The sequence below is a fragment of the Scyliorhinus torazame genome, chromosome 14 (assembly GCF_047496885.1).
Source record: "Scyliorhinus torazame isolate Kashiwa2021f chromosome 14, sScyTor2.1, whole genome shotgun sequence".
Lineage (NCBI taxonomy): Eukaryota > Metazoa > Chordata > Chondrichthyes > Carcharhiniformes > Scyliorhinidae > Scyliorhinus > Scyliorhinus torazame.
In genome coordinates, this window is record NC_092720.1 from 353,005 (window position 1) to 377,489 (window position 24,485).

The 24,485-nt window shown below is 45.5% G+C and overlaps 1 protein-coding gene across 2 annotated transcripts in view; it reads right to left on the minus strand.

Annotated features, from left to right (window-relative positions):
* Positions 1–24,485, minus strand: part of LOC140389482 (leucine-rich repeat-containing protein 31-like) — a 223,064-nt gene that overhangs the window by 150,982 nt on the left and 47,597 nt on the right. For both annotated transcript variants that reach the window (XM_072473615.1, XM_072473614.1), the window contains 2 exons: positions 17,699–17,923; positions 12,488–12,634 (listed from right to left, as the gene is read on the minus strand). In XM_072473615.1, coding sequence (XP_072329716.1) covers positions 12,488–12,634; positions 17,699–17,923 — 372 coding nt within the window. The remainder of the gene's footprint in view (positions 1–12,487; positions 12,635–17,698; positions 17,924–24,485) is intronic.

Genomic DNA, 24,485 nt, shown 5'->3' on the forward strand with positions numbered 1-24,485 from the left:
GTCTATATGGACTTCAGTAAGGCCTTTGACAAGGTCCCTCATGGTAGACTAGTACAAAAGGTGAAGTCACACGGGATCAGGGGTGAACTGGCAAGGTGGATACAGAACTGGCTAGGCCATAGAAGGCAGAGGGTAGCAATGGAGGGATGCTTTTCTAATTGGAGGGCTGTGACCAGTGGTGTTCCACAGGGATCAGTGTTGGGACCTTTGCTGTTTGTAGTATATATAAATGATTTGGAGGAAAATGTAACTGGTCTGATTAGTAAGTTTGCAGACGACACAAAGGTTGGTGGAATTGCGGATAGCGATGAGGACTGTCTGAGGATACAGCAGGATTTAGATTGTCTGGAGACTTGGGCGGAGAGATGGCAGATGGAGTTTAATCCGGACAAATGTGAGGTAATGCATTTTGGAAGGGCTAATGCAGGTAGGGAATATACAGTGAATGGTAGAACCCTCAAGAGTATTGAAAGTCAAAGAGATCTAGGAGTACAGGTCCACAGGTCATTGAAAGGGGCAACACAGGTGGAGAAGGTAGTCAAGAAGGCATACGGCATGCTTGCCTTCATTGGCCGGGGCATTGAGTATAAGAATTGGCAAGTCATGTTGCAGCTGTATAGAACCTTAGTTAAGCCACACTTGGAGTATAGTGTTCAATTCTGGTCGCCACACTACCAGAAGGATGTGGAGGCTTTACAGAGGGTGCAGAAGAGATTTACCAGAATGTTTCCTGGTATGGAGGGCATTAGCTATGAGGAGAGGTTGAATAAACTCGGTTTGTTCTCACTGGAACGAAGGAGGTTGAGGGGCGACCTGATAGAGGTATACAAAATTATGAGGGGCATAGACAGAGTGGATAGTCAGAGGCTTTTCCCCAGGGTAGAGGGGTCAATTACTCGGGGGCATAGGTTTAAGGTGAGAGGGGCAAGGTTTAGAGTAGATGTACGAGGCAAGTTTTTTACGCAGAGGGTAGTGGGTGCCTGGAACTCACTACCGGAGGAGGTAGTGGAAGCAGGGACGATAGGGACATTTAAGGGGCATCTTGACAAATATATGAATAGGATGGGAATAGAAGGATACGGACCCAGGAAGTGTAGAAGATTGTAGTTTAGTCGGGCAGTATGGTCGGCACGGGCTTGGAGGGCCGAAGGGCCTGTTCCTGTGCTGTACATTTCTTTGTTCTTTGTTCTTTGTTCCCTTCTGAGCAACAGGGACAGACTCCGTGCCAGAGGCCCGTACCCCATGGCTTACCCCTGGTAAGTCCCCCCCCCACAAGTATCCAAAGCGGTATACTTGTTTCTCAGGGGAACGACCGCAGGGGATTCCTGCACTGACTGCTTTTTCCCAGCCCCTCTTACAGTTACCCACCTATCTCCAATCTTTGGTGTAACTAATTCCCTGAAGCTGCTATCTATGACCCCTTCTGCCTCCCGAATGATCCGAAGTTCTTCCAACTCCAGCTCCAGTTCCCTAACTCGGTCTTGGAGGAGCTGGAGATGGCAGCACTGGATGTCGTGTACATGGATTTTAGTAAGGCATTTGATAAGGTTCCCCATGGTAGGCTTATGCAGAAAGTAAGGAGGCATGGGAAAGTGGGAAATTTGAAATGAAATGAAAATGAAAATCGCCTATTGTCACAAGTAGGCTTCAATGAAGTTACTGTGAAAAGCCCCTAGTCGCCACATTCCGGCGCCTGTTCAGGGAGGTTGGTACGGGAATTGGACCGTGCTGCTGGCCTGCCTTGGTCTGCTTTAAAAACCAGCCATTTAGCCCAGTGTGCTAAACCAGGCCAGTTGGATAGCGAACTGGCTAACCGATAGAAGTCAGAGAGTGGTGGTGGATGGCAAATATTCAGCCTGGAGCCCAGTTACCAGTGGCGTACCGCAGGGATCAGTTCTGGGTCCTGTGCTGTTTGTGATTTTCATTAATGACCTGGATGAGGGAGTTGAAGGGTGGGTCAGTAAATTTGCAGACGATACGAAGATTGGTGGAGTTGTGGATAGTAAGGAGGGCTGTTGTCGGCTGCAAAGAGACATAGATAGGATGCAGAGCTGGGCTGAGAAGTGGCAGATGGAGTTTAACCCTGAAAAGTGTGAGGTTGTCCATTTTGGACGGACAAATATGAATGCGGAATACAGGGTTAACGGTAGAGTTCTTGGCAATGTGGAGGAGCAGAGAGATCTTGGGGTCTATGTTCATACATCTTTGAAAGTTGCCACTCAAGTGGATAGAGCTGTGAAGAAGGCCTATGGTGTGCTAGCGTTCATTAACAGAGGGATTGAATTTAAGAGCCGTGAGGTGATGATGCAGCTGTACAAAACCTTGGTAAGGCCACATTTGGAGTATTGTGTGCAGTTCTGGGTGCCTCATTTTAGGAAGGATGTGGAAGCTTTGGAAAAGGTGCAAAGGAGATTTACCAGGATGTTGCCTGGAATGGAGAGTAGGTCTTACGAGGAAAGGTTGAGGGTGCTAGGCCTTTTCTCATTAAAACGGAGAAGGATGAGGGGCGACTTGATAGAGGTTTATAAGATAATCAGGGGAATAGATAGAGTAGACAGTCAGAGACTTTTTCCCCGGGTGGAACACACCATTACAAGGGGACATAAATTGAAGGTAAATTGTGGAAGATAAAGGGGGGATCTCAGAGGTAGGTTCTTTCCCCAGAGAGTAGTGGGGGCATGGAATGCACTGCCAGTGGAAGTTATTGAGTCAGAAACATTAGGGACCTTCAAGCGGCTATTGGATAGGTACGTGGATTACGGTAGAATGATGGGGTGTAAATTAATTTGTTCTTAATCTGGGACAAAAGTTCGGCACAACATCGTGGGCCGAAGGGCCTGTTCTGTGCTGTATTTTTCCGTGTTCTATGTTCTAAATCCTGTCTCCTCACTCCCAACTTTGTCCTCTATCATGAACACTGGCCAGGCTGTTAGCAACTTCGGTGTCCTGTTCAGCGCTTGGTCTCTGTATGTTCACCCTGCTGCTGAAGTGTCACCCATATATTTGTCAGTTGCAGACACTATTCCAATGCTCCCTGGGCCAGCCTTCCATTCGCCACCAACCTCAGCTACCCTGCATTTTCTCATCATCCTGGCTTTGGCAAAACAAAGAACAAAGAAGTCCCTGCTTCCACCATCTCCTCCGGTAGCGTGTTCCAGGCACCCACTACCCTCTGCGTAAAAAACCTGCCTCGTACATCTACTCTAAACCTTGCCCCTCTCACCTTAAACCTATGCCCCCGAGTAATTGACCCCTCTACCCTGGGGAAAAGCCTCTGACTATCCACTCTGTCTATGCCCCTCATAATTTTGTAGACCTCTATCAGGTCACCCCTCAACCTCAGTCGTTCCAGTGAGAACAAAGCGAGTTTATTTAACCGCTCCTCATAGCTAATGCCCTCCATACCAGGCAACATTCTGGTAAATCTCTTCTGCACCCTCTGTAAAGCCTCCACATCCTTCTGGTAGTGTGGCGACCAGAATTGAACACTATACTCCAAGTGTGGCTTAACTAAGGTTCTATGCAGCTGCAACATGACTTGCCAATTCTTATATTCAATGCCCCGGCCAATGAAGGCAAGCATGCCGTATGCCTTCTTGACTACCTTCTCCACCTGTGTTGCCCCTTTCAGTGACCTGTGGACCTGTACTCCTAGATCTCTCTGACTTTCAATACTCTTGAGGGTTCTACCATTCACTGAATATTCCCTACCTGCATTAGACCTTCCAAAATGCATTTCCTCACATTTGTCCGGATTAAACTCCATCTGCCATCTCTCCGCCCAAGTCTCCAAACAATCTAAATCCTGCTGTATCCTCCGACAGTCCTCATCGCTATCCGCAATTCCACTAACCTTTGGGTCGTCTGCAAACTTATTAATCAGACCAGTTACATTTTCCTCCAAATAATTTATATATACTACAAACAGCAAAGGTCCCAGCACTGATCCCTGTGGAACACCACTGGTCACAGCCCTCCAATTAGAAAAGCATCCTGCCATTGCTACTCTCTGCCTTCTATGGCCTAGCCAGTTCTGTATCCACCTTGCCAGCTCACCCCTGATCCCGTGTGACTTCACCTCCACTGCCCTACCTGCATCAATTATCTTTGTGACCTCTTCGAAAACTCTGTCAAGTTAGTGAGACATGACCTCTCCTTCACAAAACCGTGCTGCCTCTCACTAATACGTCCATTTGTTTCCAAATGGGAGTAGATCCTGTCTCGAAGAATTCTCTCCAGTAATTTCCCTACCACTGAAGTAAGGCTCACCGGCCTGTAGTTCCCTGGATTATCCTTGCTACCCTTCTTAAACAGAGGAACAACATTGGCTATTCTCCAGTCCTCCAGGACATCCCCTGAAGACAGTGAGGATCCAAAGATTTCTGTCAAGGCCTCAGCAATTTCCTCTCCAGCCTCCTTCAGTATTCTGGGGTAGATCCCATCAGGCCCTGGGGACGTATCTACCTTAATATTTTTTAAGACACCCAACACCTCGTCTTTTTGGATCTCAATGTGACCCAGGCTATCTACACCCCCTTCTCCAGACTCAACATCTACCAATTTCTTCTCTTTGGTGAATACTGATGCAAAGTATTCATTTAGTACCTCACCCATTTCCTCTGGCTCCACAAATAGATTCCCTTGCCTATCCTTCAGTGGGCCAACCCTTTCCCTGGCTACCCTCTTGCTTTTTATGGACGTGTAAAAAGCCTTGGGATTTTCCTTAACCCTATTTGCCAATGACTTTTTGTGACCCCTTCTAGCCCTCCTGACTCCTTGCTTAAGTTCCTTCCTACTTTCCTTATATTCCACGCAGGCTTCGTCTGTTCCCAGCCTTTTAGCCATGACAAATGCCTCCTTTTTCTTTTTGACGAATATCTCTCGTTATCCAAGGTTCCCGTAAATTGCCGTATTTATCCTTCTTCCTCGCAGGAACATGCCGGTCCTGAATTCCTTTCAACTGACACTTGAAAGCCTCCCACATGTCAGATGTTGATTTGCCCTCAAACATCCGCCCCCAATCTAGGTTCTTCAGTTTCCACCTAATATTGTTATAATTAGCCTTCCCCCAATTTAGCACATTCACCCTAGGACCACTCTTATCCTTGTCCATCAGCACTTTAAAACTTACTGAATTGTGGTCACTGTTCCCGAAATGCTCCCCTACTGAAACTTCTACCACCTGGCCGGGCTCATTCCCCAATACCAGGTCCAGTACCGCCCCTTCCCTCGTTGGACTGTCTATATATTGTTTTAAGAAGCCCTCCTGGATGCTCCTTACAAACTCTGCCCCGTCTAAGCCCCTGGCACTAAGTGAGTCCCAGTCAATATTGGGGAAGTTGAAGTCTCCCATCACCACAACCCTGTTGTTTTTACTCTTTTCCAAAATCTGTCTACCTATCTGCTCCTCTATCTCCCGCTGGCTGTTGGGAGGCCTGTAGTAAACCCCCAACATTGTGACTGCACCCTTCTTATTCCTGATCTCTACCCATATAGCCTCACTGCCCTCTGAGGTGTCCTCCCGTAGTACAGCTGTGATATCCTCCCGAACCAGTAGCGCAACTCCACCACCCCTTTTACATCCCCCTCTATCCCGCCTGAAACATCGAAATCCTGGAACATTTCGCTGCCAATCCTGCCCTTCCCTCAACCAGGTCTCTGTAATGGCAACAACATCATAGTTCCAAGTACTAATCCAAGCTCCAAGTTCATCTGCCTTTCCCGTAATTCTTCTTGCATTAAAACATATGCACTTCAGACCACCAGACCCGCTGTGTTCAGCAACTTCTCCCTGTCTGCTCTGCCTCAGAGCCACACTGTCCCTATTCCCTAGTTCTCCCTCAATGCTCTCACCTTCTGACCTATTGCTCCCGTGCCCACCCCCCTGCCATACTAGTTTAAACCCTCCCGTGTGACACTAGCAAACCTCGCGGCCAGGATATTTATGCCTCTCCAGGTTAGATGCAATCCACATTAATTACCAATTCAGAAAAGTGATGGAAGGAGTCATCAACAGTGCTATCATGCGGCACTTACTCAGCAATAACATGCTCACGGACGCTCAGTTTGTGTTCCGCCAGGGTCACTCAGCTCCTGACCTCATTACAGCCTTGGTTCAAACATGGACAAAAAAGCTGAATGCCAGAGCGGAGGGGAGAGTGACTGCCCTTGGCATCCCTTCCATCAAAAGGTCAGAAATGGGGATGTTTGCGGATGACTGCACAATGTTCTGCAACATTCGCAACTCCTCAGATACTGAAGCAGTCCATGTCCAAATGCAGCAAGACCCGGACAATATCCAGGCTCGGGGCTGACAAGTAACAAGTGCCAGGCAATGACCATCTCCTACAAGAGAGGATCTAACCATCGCCCCATGACATTCAATGGCATTACCATCGCTGAATCCCATCATCAACATTCTGGGGGTTACCATTGATCAGAAACTGAACTGGACCCAGCCACATTAATACTGTGGCTACCAGGGCAGGTCAAAGGCTGGGAATCCTGCGGTGAGTAACTCGCCTCCTGATCTCCCCAAAGCCTGTCCTCATCTACAAGGCACAAGTCAGGAGTGTGATGGAATACTCTCCACTTGCCTGGATGAATGCAGCTCCAACAACACTCAAGCTCGACACCATCCAGAACAAAGCATCCCACCTGATTGGCACCCCTTCCACAAACATTCAAACCTTCTACTGACAAGCAGTGGCAGCCGTGTGTACCATCTACAAGATGCACTGCAGCAACTCTCCAAGGTTCCTTAGACAGCACCTTCCAAACCCACGACCACTACCATCTAGAAGGACAAGAGCAGCAGATACCTGGGAGCCCCACCACCTGGAGGTTCCCCTCCAACTCACTCACCATCCTGACTTGGAAATATATCGCCGATCCTTCACTGTCGCTGGGGCAACATCCTGGAGTTCCTTCCCCAACAGCACAGTGGGTGTACCTACACCTCAGGGACTGCAGTGGGTCAAGATGGCAGCTCACCACCACCTTCTGAAGGGCAACTAGGGATGGGCAATAAATGCTGGTCTAACCAGCGACACGCACATCCCTTAAATGATTTTTTTTTTTTCAAATCACAAATTTAATATGTTCCTCCTTGCGTTCAAGTCTCTAATAGACCTCACCCCTCCTCTGTAACCTTTTCCTACCAGCACTCTTTCGTCCTCGGATTCAAGCCACTTGCAGTTACCCCTTTCGCATTTCGACCCTGTCCACCTCCCAACATCCATCTTCCAATTTGAGACTCTTCTCTTTTACCCTGTTTGGTATCTCCCTATTTGGCTTCATCAAGGTCGTGAATGTAGCCCAATCCATCCAGCCTCCCATCCATTGACTCTATCTATAATTCCCGCTGCCTCGGAAAGGCAACCAGCATAATTAAGGACCCCACGCGCCCCGGACATACTCTCTTCCACCTTCTTCCGTCAGGAAAAAGATACCAAAGTTTGAGGTCACGTACCAACCGACTCAAGAACAGCTTCTTCCCGACTGCCACCAGACTTTTGAATGGACCTACCTCGTATTAAGTTGATCTTTTCTCTACACCGTAGCTATGACTGCAACATTACATTCTACAGTCTCTCCTTCCTTCCCTGCGTATGGTATGTGTTGTCTGTACAGCATGCAAGAAACAGTACTTTTCACTGTGTACTAATACATGTGACAATAATAAATCAAATCAAAAGTACTTTGGAATATTTTTTTTACAGAAATGACACTTATTGTTCCTATTGGTGGAAGGACTCTGGGTAGTTAATAGGTTAACAATTCAGGACCACTGAGCATGCTACCCAGGAACGTTTGCATGCCAAAGGTTTCAACTTTCCCCTTATGCTATATACATAGAAACACAGAAGATAGGAGCAGGAGGAGGCCATTCGGCCCTTCGAGCCTGTTCTACCAGTCATTATGATCATGGCTGATCATCAAGTTCAATATCCTGATCCTGCCTCCCCCATATCTCTTGATCCCTTTAGCCCCAAGACCTAAATCTAATTCCTTCTTGAAATTACGCAACGTTTTGGCCTCAACTACTTTCTGTGGGAGTGAATTCCACAGATTCACCGCTCTCTGGGTGAAGAAATTTCTCCTCACCTCAGGTTTACCCCTTAGACCGCATGACGGCTCTGGAGCTGCGGATGGACTCACTTTGGAGCATCCGCGATGCTAAGGAGGTCGTGGGTAGCACGTTCAGTGAGTTGGTCACACCGCAGATTAGGATTGGTAAGGGAGACAGGGAATGGGTGACCAAAAGGCAGAGAAAGAGCAGGAAGGCAGTGCAGGTGACCCTGCGGTCATCTCCGTCCAAAACAGGCATACCGTTTTGGATACTGTTGGGGGAGATGACTCACCAGGGGAAGGCAGTAGTAGCCAGACTCATGGCACCGCGGCTGGCTCTGCCGCACAGAAGGGCGGAGAAAAAGACTGGCAGGGCTATAGTCATAGGGGATTCAATCGTAAGGGGAGTAGACAGGCGTTTCTGTGGTCGAAAACGAGACTCCCGAATGGTATGTTGCCTCCCGGGTGCACGGGTCAGGGATGTCTCAGATCGGCTGCAGGACATACTGAAGGGGGAGGGTGAACAGCTAGTTGTCGTGGTGCATATAGGCAGCAACGATATAGGTAAAAAACGAGATGAGGTCCTACAATCAGAATTTAGGGAGTTAGGAGACAAGTTAAAAAGTAGGACCTCAAAGGTAGTAATCACAGGATTGCTACCAGTGCCACGAGACAGTCAGAGTAGAAATTCAAGAATAGTCAGAATGAATACGTGGCTTGAGAGATGGTGCAGGAGGGAGGGGTTCAAATTTTTGGGACATTGGTTCTGGGGGCGGTGGGACCATTACAAATCAGATGGTCTGCACCTGGGCAGGACTGGAACCAATGTCCTAGGGGGTGCTTTTGCTAACACTGTTGGGGAGGTTTTAAACTAATGTGGCAGGGGGATGGGAACCAGATTAGGAAGTTAGAGGTCAGTAAAGAGGCAGCAACTAAAGCCAGTAAGGTAATAGATAATAAACTCAATGTGACTAAGGGGAAGAGTAGACAGGGAAGAGATGATGAACGCAAAGGGACGGGTGGTCTGAGGTGCATTTGTTTCAATGCGAGAAGTGTAGCAGGTAAGGCAGATGAACTTAGGGCTTGGATTAGTACCTGGGAATATGATGTTATTGGTATTACTGAGACTTGGTTGAGGGAAGGGCAAGACTGGCAACTAAATATCCCAGGGTATAGATGCTTCAGGAGGGATAGAGAGGGAGGTAAAAGGGGTGGAGGAGTTGCATTACTGGTCAGAGATGATATCACAGCTGTGATTAAGGAGGGCACGATGGAGGATTCGAGCACTGAGGCAATATGGGTAGAGCTAAGAAATAGGAAGGGTGCAGTAACATTGTTGGGACTTTACTACAGGCCTTCCAAAAGCGAGCGTGAAGTAGAGGTACAAATATGTAGACAGATTATGGAAAAATGTAGGAGCAATAGGGTGGTCGTGTTGGGAGATTTTAACTTCCCCAACATTGAATGGGACTCATGTAGTGTTGGAGGTGTAGATGGAGCAGAATTTGTAAAGAGCATCCAGGAGAGTTTTTTTAGAGCAGTATGTAAATAGTCCAACTCGGGAAGGGGCCATACTGGACCTGGTATTGGGGAATGATCCCGGTCAGGTGGTTGAAGTTTCAGTCGGTGATTACTTTGGGAATAACGATCCCAATTCCGTAAGTTTTAGAATACTCATGGACAAAGACGAAAGTGGTCCTGAAGGAAGAATGCTAAATTGGGGAAAGGCCAAGTATAACAAAATTCGGCAGGAGCTAGGGAATGTGGATTGGGAGCAGCTGTTTAAGGGTAAATCCACATTTGAAATGTGGGAGTCTTTTAAGGAAAGGTTGATTAGAGTGCAGGACAGACATGTCCCTGTGAAAATGAGGGATAGAAATGGCAAGATTAGGGAACCATGGATGACGGGTGGAATTGTGAGACTAGCTAAAATGAAAAAGGAAGCATACATAAGATCTAGGCGACTTAAAACTGATGAAGCTTTGGAGGAACATTGGGAAAGTAAGACAAATCTCAAACACGCAATAAAGAGGGCTAAAAGGGGTCATGAAATATCTTTGGCTGACAGGGTTAAGGAAAATCCCAAAGCCTTTTATTCGTATACAAGGAGCAAGAGGGTAACTAGAGAAAGGATTGGCCCACTCAAAAGACAAAAGAGGGAATTTATGGGTGGAGTCAGAGGAAATGGGTGAGATTCTTAATGAGCACTTTGCCTCGGTATTCACCAAGGAGAGGGACATGACGGATGTTGAGGCTAGGGATGGACGTTTAAATAGGGGCTGGTTTAGCACCCAGAGCTAAATCGCTGGCTTTTAAAGCAGACCAAGGCAGGCCAGCAGCACGGTTCGATTCCCGTACCAGCCTCCCCGAACAGGCGCCGGAATGTGGCGACGAGGGACTTTTCACAGTAACTTCATTTGAAGCTTACTTGTGACAATAAGCAATTTTCATTTCATACTCTAGGTCAAGTCGGCAGAAGGAACAGGGAAGTTTTGGGTATTCTAAAAGGCATTAAGGTGGACAAGTCCCCAGGTCCGGATGGGATCTATCCCAGGTTACTGAGGGAAGCGAGGGACAAAATAGCTGGGGCCTTAACAGATATCTTTGCAGCATCCTTGAGCAAGGGTGAGGTCCCGGAGGACTGGAGAATTGCTAATGTTGTCCGTTTGTTTAAGAAGGGTAGCAGGGATAATCCAGGGAATTATAGACCTGTGAGCTTGACGTCAGTGGTAGGCAAACTGTTGGAGAAGATACTGAGGGATAGGATCTATTCACATTTGGAAGAAAATAGACTTATCAATGATAGGCAGCATGGTTTGGTGCAGGGAAGGTCATGTTTTACAAACCTAATAGAATTCTTTGAGGAAGTGACAAAGTTAATTGATGAGGGAAGGGCTGTCGATGTCATATACATGGACTTCAGTAAGACGTTTGATGAAGTTTCCCATGGCAGGTTGATGGAAAAAGTGAAGTCGTATGGGGTTCAGGGTGTACTAGCTAGATGGATAAAGAAGTGGCTGGGCAACAGGAGACAGAGTAGTGGAGGAAGGGAGTGTCTCAAAATGGAGAAACGTGACTAGTGGTGTTCCACAGGGATCCGAGCTCGGACCACTGTTGTTCGTGATATTCATAAATTATCTGGATGAAGGTATAGGTGGTCTGATTAGCAAATTTGCAGATGATACTAAGATTGGTGGAGTTGCAGATAGCGAGGAGGACTGTCAGAGAATACAGCAAAATATAGATAGATTGGAGAGTTGGACAGAGAAATGGCAGATGGAGTTCAATCCAGGCAAATGCGAGGTGATGCATTTTGGAAGATCTAATTCAAGAGCAGACTATATGGTCAATGGAAGAGTCCTGGGGAAAATTGATGTATAGAGTGATCTGGGAGTTCAGGTCCATTGTACCGTGAAGGTGGCAACGCAGGTCGATAGAGTGGTCAAGAAGGCATACAGCATGCTTGCCTTCATCGGACGGGGTATTGAGTACAAGAGTCGGCAGGTCATGTTACAGTTGTATAGGGCTTTGGTTAGGCCACATTTGGAATACTGCGTGCAGTTCTGGTCGCCACATTACCAGCAGGATGTGGATGCTTTAGAGAGGTGCAGAGGAGGTTCACGAGGATGTTGCCTGGTATGGAGGGTGCTAGCTATGAAGAAAGGTTGAGTAGATTAGGATTGTTTTTGTTGGAAAGACGGAGGTTGAGGGGGGACCTGATTGAGGTCTACAAAATTATGAGAGGTATGTACAGGGTGGATAGCAACAAGCTTTTTCCAAGAGTGGGGGTGTCAATTACAAGGGGTCACGATTTCAAGGTGAGAGGGGGAAAGTTTAAGGGTGATGTGTGTGGAAAGTTTTTTAAGCAGAGGGTGGTGGGTGCCTGGAACGCTTTGCCAGCGGAGGTGGTAGAGGCGGGCACGATAGCATCATTTAAGATGCATCTAGACAGATATATGAACGGGCGGGGAACAGAGGGAAGTAGATCCTTGGAAAATAGAAGACTGGCTTAGATAAAAGATCTGGACCGGCGCAGGCTGGGAGGGCCGAAGGGCCTGTTCCTGTGCTGTAATTTCCTTTGTTATTTTTGTTCTTTTATCCTCAAACTATGACCCCTAGTTCTGGACACCCCCACCATCAGGTACATTCTTGCTGAACCTACCGTCTAATCCAGATTGAATTTGGTCAGTTTCTACGAGGTCCCTGCTCTAATTATAATTTGACAAATGCCTCCATTAATCAGCAATGGCAGGTTTTCTTCAAGGGTTTAACACGAGTTGTTTACCGATTCTTTATTGATTCTTTCCAAGTTTGGCAGAATATTTTTGTCCTGGGTGCTAACCCCAGCCTGATAGTTTTCACAAATACTCGACACTCTCCGCAGGTCTGACAGCCTCAATAATAATAATAAACTTACCCAACTGAACCGCATCATTAGCCGTGAGCTGACTATTATTGAGGTTCATAGACTTGTGGTCTGGTTTCTTCCCCAGTCTCGCCATAAACTCAGTGACTTGCTCCCATCCAGCTGAGCCACACTCAACATCTGGAGGCTTCAATTCATCTAAATTTAAAAACATCAAGTGGAGGGTCAAAGGACGACAAACAAATTTCAATGTTAATAGATTCAAGCAGGACCATTTAACAAAGCCTTCTGCTTGTAAATACACATCAGTAAATATAAAAGCTGACAATTAGTTTTTGGATTTGTTCTATATTGTGTAAATTAGATATTAATAGGAGATGAGGAAATTAACATCAGAGAGGCGATAGCAGCAGGTTTAGCAGCCTTAGAGGCGGGTAAATCCGCACCTCTGGGTGAGCTGTATCCCAGGCTGTTGAGGCAGGGGGGAGATATAGGGGCGCTGGCAGTAATTTTCAAACCCTCTCTGACCACACGACTGGAGGACTGTTAACATTATCCCATTATTCAAAAAGGGAAGCAGGGATAGGCCTGGGAATTAGAGACAATCAGTCTAACCATGAATTCTGAGGGACAGAATATATCCGCACTTGGATAGACACGGATTAATCAGGGGTAATCCGCATGGATTTGTTAAGGGAAGGTTGTGTTGACAAAATTAATCACATTTTATGAGGAGGTAAGCAGGAGTGTTGTTGTGCGTGTGGACTGTATCATCCTTAACACGGCTTTTGATAAGGTCCCTCATGGCAGACTGGTCAAGAAAGGAAGGGTGTATGGGATCCAAGGCAAAGTATTGTTGAAGTCAGATTTGGAAAGAAGGTTTTTAGACAAAGGTACCCATTGGCTTAGATGCCTGTATAAGAGGCAATTTGTAGGAATAGATAGTGTATAAACAATGCTTTAGATTTTATAACCGAAGAATTACTAATATCAGAAAGGACACAAAACAGCTGTTAGCTGAGCTAGCAATGCTAAAGACACAAAATGGCTTTTAGCTTTAGCTGAATTAGCCACATTCCTGAACAATCATTTGCTGGGTTACATTGCAAACTGACATAAATAACATCACTTAATTACAGACAGCAGAGTTAGTTAGGGAGACGGGAATAATGGATATCAAGGCATTGAATGGGAAACAGACATGGGAGATTCTAGGGAGTACTTCACCAGGGCGTGATAACAGTTCCACAGGACAAAGAGCATTATGTATCCTCGCCAGCTCAACGTCTCCAAGTACAGGCAGGAGACATAACTTTAACAGTTAGTATTCAGGGACTGTTAAGGGGCCAACCCACTTTACGTAATGTCAAATTTAATTGGATACATAATTAATGTATGTAATGTATAACCAATGTTATTGGGCAAGGTCCAGCCGTATTGGGCTGTGCAGTTGTTTAGGAAATGTATAAGAATGGATGTTTCCCTTTGTTGGGTCGGACTTTAACAGACGCCATCTCCCCACCAGCGAAATAAACCGTTTAATGCAAGTATCAGTAGCCCTGGGCATTGAGTGATTTCTTTGAGATCCTCTCCCGCTAACAGTATCAATTTTGGGTCCGAAATTGGCGAAGAGGCAGGAAGCAGAGGGTAATGGTCGAGAGATGTTTGGCTAGAAGTTGGTTTCCAGCATGGATCCACAGGGCTCGATGCTGGGGCCTTGCTATTTGTAGTGTAAAGTAATTGATCACACAATCGTACAGTGCAGAAGAGGCCCTTTGAACTGTCTACCTAATCCCATTGGCCAGCACTTGCCCGATAGCCTCGAATGTTGTGATGTGCCAAGTGCTCATCCAGGTACTTTTTAAAGGATGTGAGGCAACCCGCCTCTCCCACCCTCCCAGGCAGTGTGTTCCAGACCCGCCTCTCCCACCCTCCCAGGCAGCGCGTTCCAGACCCTCACCACACTGGGTAAAACGGTCTCTCCTCCAATCCCCCCTAAACCTCCCGCCCCTCACGTTGAACTTGTGTTCCCTCGTAACTGACCCTTCAACTAAGGGGAACAGCTGCTCCCTCTCCACCCTGCCCAGGCCCCTCATCATCCTGTCCACCTCGATCAGGTCGCCCCTCAGTCTTCTCTGCTCCAGAGAAAACAACCCAAGCCTATCCAACCTCTCTTCATATCTTAAATGTTCCATCCCAGGCAACATCCTGGTGAATCTCCTCTGCACCCCCTCCAGTGTAATCACATCCTTCCTATAATGTGGCGACCAGAACTGCACACAGTGCTCCAGCTGTGGCCTCACCAAAGTTCTGTACAACTCCAACATGACCTCCCTGCTTTTGTAATCTATGCCCCGATTGATAAAAGCGAGTGTCCCATATGCCTTTTTCACCCCCCTATTAACCTGCCCTTCTGCCTTCAGAGATCTATGGACAAACACACCAAGGTCTCTTTGTTCCTCACAACTTCCCAGTATCAAACCATTCATTGAATATTTCCTTGTCAAATTGCTCCTTCCAAAGTGTAACACCTCACACTTTTCAGGGTTAAATTCCATCTGCCACTTTTCTGCTCATTTGACCATCCCGTCTGTATCTTCCTGTAACCCAAGACACTCAACCTCACTGTTACCCACCCGGCCAATCTTAGTGTCATCCGCAAACTTACTGATCCTACCCCCCACATGGTCATAGAATCACAGAATTTACAGTGCAGAATGAGGCCATTCGGCCCATCGAGTCTGCACTGGCCCTTGGAAAGAGCACCCTACAAAAGCCCACACCTCCACCCTATCCCCGTAACCCAGTAACCCCACCTTCGTCATCTAAGTCATTTATATAAATGACGAATAATAGTGGACCCCACACAGATCCCTGTGGTACCCCACTGGTCACCGGCTTCCAGTCACTAACGCAGCCGTCTGTCATCACCCTCTGTCTCCTACAGCTCAGCCAGCTTGGAATCCACCCCATCACGTTCCCCTGTATCCCGTGTGCCTTTGCCTTGAGCGAGCTGCCCATCCAGACAAGTGGAGAGTGTTCCATCACCATGTAGATGGCAGACAGCGTTTAGGATGACAGGAGGAGAGATACTCACCACAGGATTCCTAGGCTGGAATTTCCTGCCATTCCCGCCAGCAGGATCTTCCAGTCTCACCTTGAATCCCTGCCACTGTCCCTGGCAGTGGTGGTGGTGGTGGTGGTGGTGTGTAGGGGGGGGGGGTCAATGGGAAATCCTGGTGACAGTAGCAGCATCAGAAGCAGGTGCAGCAGATAATTAAATAAACAAATGGAATGTTGGCATTTATAGCTAAAGGAATTGAAAATTTAAAAAAAAAATGAAATGAAAATTGCTTATTGTCACAAGCAGGCTTCAAATGAAGTTACTGTGAAAAGAATTGAGAATAAAGATGAGGAAGTGTTGTTGCAACTATACAAAGCATTGGTAAGACCGCACCTAGAGTATTGTCCACAGTTTTCGTCCCCTTATTTGAGGAAAGGTGTAGTCCCATTGGAGGCAGTTCAGAGGAGGGTCACTGGATTGATTCCAGAGATGAGCGTTTGCCGTACGAGGAGAGATTGAGCAGTTTAGGCCGATACTCTCTAGAGTTTAGAAGAATGAGGGGAGATCTAATCGAGGTGTAGATGATGCTGAAAGGTTCGGATAAAGTAGACGTGGAGCTGATGCTTCCTCTTGTGGGACATTCTAGAACAAGAGGTCATAATCTCAGGATGAGAGATAACAAATTTTTACAAGATTTGAGGAGAAATTACTTCTCCCAAAGGGTTGTGAATCTGTGGAATTCGCTACCCAGAGTGCGGTGCATGCTGGGACAGTGAGTAACTTTAAGGAGGAGTTAGACAGATTTTTAATTGGTAATGGGTTGAAGGGTTATGGAAAACGGGCAGCACGGTGGAGTTAAAACCAGGATGAGATCAGCATGATCAAATGGCAGAGCAGATTTGATGGGCCGAATGGCCTAATTCTGATCCGATATCTTATGAACTTTTGTAAGACATTTCTGCCAGTTAAGACCAGCAGTACGATGAGAAAACCAACAAAGAGGGAAAAATAAATCTCCACAATCTCATCCACACAAATCTCGATGTAACTGTCCTTGGCAACAGTGTCAGGAGTAACCAACATGTCACCCTTGTGGAGACAAAGTGCTGTCTTCATAGTGAAGCCACCCTCATCTCCTTGTGAGACACTATCACTGCGCTAAATGAAACCTAATAACTCAAACCATTCCTGAAGCTCTTTGGGCCATTAGCAACTCCAGAAATGTATTCAACAACAAGCTGTAGTCTCACGGTCCAATATACCCCCCATTATACAATTCCCATCAAATCACAAAGCAATCCTGGTTCAATAACGAGGGCGGGAGAACATGCCAAGAGCAGCACCAGGCATCCCTAAAAGTGAGATGCTAACACAGATTTAAAGTTTCGGCAGAGATATGGGCAGCACGGTATCACAGTGGTTAGCACTGTTGCTTCACAGCTCCAGGGTCCCAGGTTCGATTCCCGGTTTGGGTCACTGTCTGTGCGGAGTCTGCACGTTCTCCCCGTGTCTGCGTGGGTTTCCTCCGGGTGTTCCGGTTTCCTCCCATAAATCCCGAAAAATGTGCTGTTAGGTGAATTGGACATTCTGAATTCTCCCTCTGTGACCCGAACAGGCGCCGGAATGTGGCGACTAGGGGATTTTCACAGCAACTTCATTGCAGTGTTAATGTAAGCCTACTTGTGACAAAAAAATATTATTATTATTACATGAGTGATTCAGTGGACAGAATGTTTAATTATAGACACTGCAACTATTGGCTTCCAAACATGCCTTGAATCTTGTATGGACACAACCAGTTGTTCCTCTGCTTTCACCCACAGGTGATGTCATTTATGCCCAGATGATTTTTTCCCCCATTTTAAAAAACTATTATTAATTAATAATCTTTATTAGTGTCACAAGTAGGCTTACATTAATACTGCAATGAAGTTACTTTGAAAAGCCCCTAGTCGCCACATTGCTGCACCTGTTCAGGTACACTGAGGGAGAATTCAGAATGTCCAATTCACATAACAGCACGTCTTTCGGGACTTGTGGGAGGAAACCCACGCAGTCACGGGGAGAACGTACAGACTTCGCACAGCCAGTGAGCCAAGCAGGGAATCGAATCAGGGACCCTGGTGCCGTGAAGCAACAGTGCTAACCACTCTGCGAATCAAGACCTCAGATTAGAAAATGATTACATTCATGTTTACCTGATGATATCTTTGAAACTGTTTCTTCATTTTCGGAATCCAGTGATGTTTTCCCCAGTTGACACTCGGCCTCATTAGAATTTTCTGACACCTTAAAGAAGCGAGACCCTGAAGATTGTGGCAACGTCTCTGCAAAGGACTTTCTCCTCCAGATCTGGTTCACAATCAAGTCAAAGGGAGACTTTGAATGTTTTGTACTGATTTCACCTTGGTGTCGTTTGGAACCTAAAAAAATACAATGGTCTTCCACATTAGAGATTCTCCAGGATGTCCAAAAACACTTTGCTTCCTGTGCTTCCTTTCAACACTCCGGGAAAGGAGGAGAATGTTAGACAAACTGGTCAGGTCCCCTGCAGTTCAATATCATCAGCAATAAATATCTGTACTCACGCAAAGAATGTTTTTGTGCAGATGGGGAGGTGGACGCACCATCCGAGACTAACTGAGAAAGTTAAAGATAGAATCAAATTGAAAGAATCAAATTGAAAGAATCAGTGTATTTGAAAATTATTAGAAAATTTTAATAATTTTAATAATCTTTATTGTCACAAGTAGGCTTACATTAACACTGCAATGAAGTTACTGTGAAAATCCCCTAGTCGCCACATTCCGGCGCCTGTTCGGGTACACAGAGGGAGAATTCAGAATGTCCAATCCACCTAACAGCACGTCTTTCGGGACTTGTGGGAGGAAAGCAGAGCACCCGGAGGAAACCCACGCAGACACGGGGAGAACGTGCAGATGCCGCACAGGCAGTGAACCAAGCCGGGAATCGAACCTGGGACCCTGGAGCTGTGAAGCAACAGTGCTGACCACTGTGCTACCGTGCCGCCCAATATAAATATATAGAATAGATATTGTGCAACAATCTTCACTGTAAAAGATACAGTCCAAAGACGTGCAGGTTCGGTGGATTGGCCATGATAAATTGCCCTTAGTGACCAAAAAGGTTAGGAGGGGTTATTGGGTTACGGGGATAGGGTGGAATGAGGGCTTAAGTGGGTCGGTGCAGACCCGATGGGCCGAATGGCCTTATTCGGCACTGAATGTTCTATGTTCTATGTAAATAACATCCTAAAATAATGGTGAATCAGGAGATGAAAGAGAAAGAGGAACTTAAACAATTACAATCACCAAGGAAAGAGTACTGAGAAAATTATTGGAACCACATTCAGAGATGCTATCTGAGAGGCTTAAAAGAGGCTGCTGAGAAAGTCGATGAATTGGTTTCAATTTTCCAAAATTGCCTTGATTCTGGAAATGACCTATCAGATTGGAAAATAGCAAATGTAACTCCCCTATTCAATAAAGGATAGAGACAGAAAACTACAGGCCAATTAACTTCACACTGATCACAGGGAAATTGTTGGAATTACTAAGGATGCTCGAGTGAGGCACTCAGCAAATCTCATTGCAATCAGGCAGAGTCAAGATGGTTTTGTGAAAGAGATTAACTTATTGGAGTTGTTTGAAGTAAAAATAAGCAATGTAGATAAAGGGGAACATGTGGATGTGATGTACTAAGAAGGCATGTGATAAAGTGGCACGAGTTAAGAGCTGCTGATATAGTGGGTAACATATTGGTATGGATAGAGGATTGGGTAACTGACAGGATGCATGAGTTGGCATAAATGAGTCATTTATAGGTTGGCAAGAGTTACAACTGGTGTGAAACTTTGAAAATGTGTTAAAATATATTCAATTGATCAGACTGCAGATATCTGACATGTCACAAATATGACATTAGTTTTTCCAGGCTCGAGGGGATGTTCGCAAGTAATGCTGAATTTAGCGCATCATTAACAGCCCAGTAACACCTCAAAGTGGAAGTTTTCCTGAAAAGACAGACATGCTGCAAGTACAGTTCCAATGCTGAAACCCAATGTTTCTCTAGGGTATACTAAACTGTGATCAATTTCTGGGATCAGTGCTGGTCCTCAATATTGAGGGGACAAATGTTTGGCAGATGAAGTGTAATGTGGGAAAAGATGAACTTGTCCATTTTGGCAGGAACAGGAGAAACGCAACAAACTGCTTAAATGGAGAGATTACTGAACTTGGAGGTAGAGAGGAACCTGGGTGTCCTGATACATGAATCATAAAAGGTTAGGATGCCAATACAGGAAGTGATCAGGAAGACAAATGGAATGTTGGTGTTTATTGTAAGAGGAATGGACTGTAAAAGTAGAGGTGTTTAGCTGCATTTGTACAGGGCAGGTGCAATTCCAGATCGACAGTGCTGTGCACAGTTTTGGTCTCATAAAAAAAATTATATAATTGAATTAAAAGCTGTTCAGAGAAGGTTCATATGACTCATTCCTGGGATGGTTGGGAGGGGGTGGCCCTTGTTCAGCACTGCAACCAATCACTGTTTGTCGATGTACCATTTGTCAAAGTACTCTGTAGATTATTCTTTTGTCTACTGTGTATGTTGTCATGTGAGAGTACCTTTAAGACATGGATGTTTAAGCAATGTACCTTTAAGAAAACAGTGATGGCAGGGAGTGGGTGGAGCTGAGGTTAGATCAGCCATTTTGTAGTTTAGTTTTGCAGTTTGAAAAAGCAGCTTGTGTGTGTCTGTGTGTTTCCAGAGAGTTGCAGGTTTTGTTTGAAAAGCAGCTTGTGTGTGTCTGTGTTTTGCAGTGAGCTGGATCTCTGCCATGAAAGACTATCTCTGGATCATTTGCGTGATTTAAAGTAAAGCCTTTAACCTGATGTGATTTTGTTTAAAGGTGTTAAGTCTCTTGGAAGTTTGAAAGAACATTTTAAGGAATGATTTACTGTTGCAATATTATCTTTGAAGTAAGGGGTGTTAAGAGATCCAATGTTTATTTAAGATGTTAAGTTGAGTTCATGGAATAAACAGTGTTTTGTGTTTAAAAACCCACGTGTCCATAATTGTAATCCCACACCTAGGGCATTGGAAAGGGTGCAGAGGAGATTTACCAGAATGTTGCCTGGTATGGAGGGAAGATCTTATGAGGAAAGGCTGAGGGACTTGAGGCTGTTTTCGTTAAAGAGAAGAAGGTTAAGAGGGGACTTAATTGAGGCATACAAGATGATCAGAGGATTGGATAGGGTGGACAGTGAGAGCCTTTTTCCTCGGATGGTGATGTCGAGCACGAGGGGACATAGCTTTAAATTGAGGGGAGATAGATATAAGACAGATGTCAGAGGTAGAGTCTTTACTCAGAGAGTAGTAAGGGCGTGGAATGCCCTGCCTGCAACAGTAGTGGACTCGCCAACACGAAGGGCATTCAAATGGTCATTGGGTAGACATATGGACGATAAAGGAATAGTGTAGATGAGCTTTAGAGTGGTTTCACAGGTCGGCGCAACATCGAGGGCCGAAGGGCCTGTACTGCGCTGTAATGTTCTATGTAAGCCGTGTGCTGGGAAAAGCAACAATACATTAAAGGGAGAGGTTAGTTGAACTCCATGATACATTTTGGGGTTCTGAAAACGCCTCGCCCATAACAATTGGGGGCTCGAGGGGGATAAAAGTCTATCTATTGGATTGGCTTTTGTGAACTTAAAGACAGTGAAGGGTTGTTGCTTTTTCCGGTGTGGTATTTTAGTTTAAGTGGGGAGAGTGTTGTGAACAATGGCTCTTTCAGAGGCTCAGAAGTTTTTGAGGGTGGAGAATGTCACACGTAGTTTACGGACAGAAACAAAAAGCAGACAGCTAGATTTGGCAAGAACATTGCAGTCAACATTACCTGACAAAATGCGAAAAGATGAGGTAGTTATGGCGGTGGTTAAGCATTTAAAGTTGCCTGAGATAGAGTTTGACTCGTTGGAAATGACAAAAATTCAGTTGCAAATTAAACTAATGGAACATAAAGATGTAGTTAAAGTTTGTCAATCATGTCACACATGTCAAGTGATAGGGAAACCTCAAGCAGTGATAAAACCAGCACCCTTAATACCCATTCCAGCATTTGAGGAACCTTTTACAAGTGTCCTCATCGATTGTGTAGCTTCCTAAAACAAAAAGTGGGAATCAATATCTTTTGACTGTAATGGATGTGTCTACTAGGTTTCCAGAGGCCATTCCAGTACATAATATTACAGCTAAAAGGATTGTGGAGGAGTTACTTCAATTCTTTACTAGATATGGACGACCCACAGAAATTCAATTGGATCAAGGAACGAATTTTACTTCAAAGTTATTCAAAGAAGTTATGGATAGCTTAGGAATAAAACAATTTAAATCAACTGCGTACCATCCAGAATCACAGGGAGCGTTAGAAAGGTGGCATCAGACATTAAAAACAATGTTGAGGGCGTATTGTCAAGATTATCCAGAGGATTGGGATAAAGGAATTCCATTCGTATTGTTTGCAATTAGGGATGCACCTAATGAGTCAACCAAATTTAGTCCTTTTGAACTAATTTTTGGTCATGAGCTAAGAGGACCACTTAAATTGATTCAGGAAAAATTGGTGGGGGAGAAATCGGAAATTACACTATTGGATTACGTGTCAAAATTTAGGGAACGATTAAATAGAGCAGGTGAATTGGCGAGACAACATTTGAAAGTTGCACAAGATGTGATGAAACGGGTAGCGGACAAGAAATCCAAAGTTCGTAGTTTTGCCAGTGGGGATAAAGTTTTAGTGTTGTTACTAGTGGTAGGGGAGCCTTAAAAGCTAGGTTTTGTGGACCGTATCAGATTGAAAGGAAATTAAGTGAGGTGAATTATGTGGTAAAAACACCAGATAGAAGGAAGACTCACCGAGTGTGTCATGTGAATATGCTTAAAAGGTACTTTGAAAAGGATGGAGAGAAAAAGGAGGTTTTAATGATTCTAACTCAAAGTGACGAACCAAATCCAGATGACTGTGAATTTGACATACTTCAAATTAAATTGGAAAATGAGGATGTTCTTAAAAATTGGGATGAATTGTTAAGTTACCTTCCAGAGGAAAAACGAACTGACCTGAAAGAGTTATTGATATCACATGGGCAAGTTTGTGGAGATAAATTGGGAAGTACTAAAATGGCTACACATGATGTAGATGTGGGAAATGCTGTTCCTATCAAACAACATCCATACAGACTTAATCCTTTAGAATTGGCACAGGTTAACAGAGAGATTGAGAGTATGCTGAAGAATGGCATAATTGAAGTGGGTTGCAGCCAATGGAGCTCACCCATAGTGATGGTACCTAAATCAGATGGTACCCAACGGCTGTGTGTGGACTATCGAAAGGTGAATGCAGTTACAAGAACAGACTCTTATCCTGTCCCACCATTGAAGGATTGCAAGGAGAAAGTGGGACAATCTGCTTTTATTTCCAACTTCCAGACATGGAAAGAACATTTAAAGCATCGTATGGAGTTCTTCGACCGACTTCAGGAGGCAGGTTTGGTGATGAACCTAGCCGAAAGTGAATTTGGAGAAGCCCGAATCACTTTCCTTGAGGAGTTTCCGATACCCTCAAGACTAAGGGAAATAATGTGATCTCCTAGCAGTTAGTTTCGCGAGTTCACTTCCGGGAGCGGCCACAGGGAGCAAGTGCTGCTGGGAGAGGTAAGTGCTGTTTAAAAAGTTCCTTACCTTGCAGGGCAGCCGTTAGTTTCGGGAGTTCACTTCCGGGAGCAGGCCTATTGGCTGACTGTAAATCAGGAAGGATACAAAAGGTGTGGCTGAAGTGCCTCTAGAAAGGGAGTGCTGGAAGCAAACAGAGTGTATCTGAGTTTGGGAAAGGCTGAGTTAGGGTAAGAAGTGAGTGAGGGCTGTGTTTTTTGGAGTTTGGTGTTGGAGTTGAGTTTCCAAAAAAAAAACAACAATTATTTAAGTGAATTAATTAACTAGTTAAGGGAATTTGGTGCTCATCCTAAGGAGGTACAGATAAGCAGACCTGTGAGGGAGCCTCGGGAGCAATTACATCACAGCCAGCAGGTAAGTGATTGGCTTGTGACTGGTAAGTGATTTTTCTCTCTTTGACTTTCTCTTAGCTGTGTAGTGTAGTTCAAATTTAACTTCAGGTTTAAGTCATGGCAGGAGAGCTCAGACCCGTGTCATGCTCCTCTTGTGAGATGTGGCAAGTCAGGGACCCTTCTGGTGTCCCTGACTCCTTCATCTGCAAGAAGTGTGTCCAACTGCAGCTCCTGTTAGACTGCTTGACGGCTCTGGAGCTGCGGATGGATTCACTTTGTAGCATCCGCGATGCTGAGGAAGTTGTGAATAGCACATTCAGTGAGTTGGTCACACCGCAGATTAAAATTACTGAGGCAGATAGGGAATGGGTGACCAACAGACAGAGGAAGAGTAGGAAGGCAGTGCAGGGATCCCCTGCGGTCATCTCCCTCCAATACAGATTTACCGTTTTGGAAACTGTTGGGGGAGATGGCTCACCAGGGGAAGATGGCAGCAGCCAGGTTCATGGCACCGTGGCTGGCTCTGCTGCACAGAAGGGCGGGAAAAAGAGTGGCAGAGCTATAGTGATAGGGGATTCAATTGTAAGGGGAATAGACAGGCGTTTCTGCGGACACAAACGAGAATCCAGGTTGGGAAGTTGCCTCCCTGGTGCAAGGGTCAAGGATGTCTCGGAGCGGCTGCAGGGCATTCTGGAGGGAGAGGGTGAACAGCCAGCTGTCGTGGTGCATATAGGCACCAACGATATAGGTTAAAAAATGGGATGAGGTCCTACAAGCTGAATTTAGGGAGTTAGGAGTTAAACTAAAAAGTAGGACCTCAAAGGTAGTAATCTCAGGATTGCTACCAGTGCCACGTGATAGTCAGAGTAGGAATGACAGGATAGCTAGGATGAATACGTGG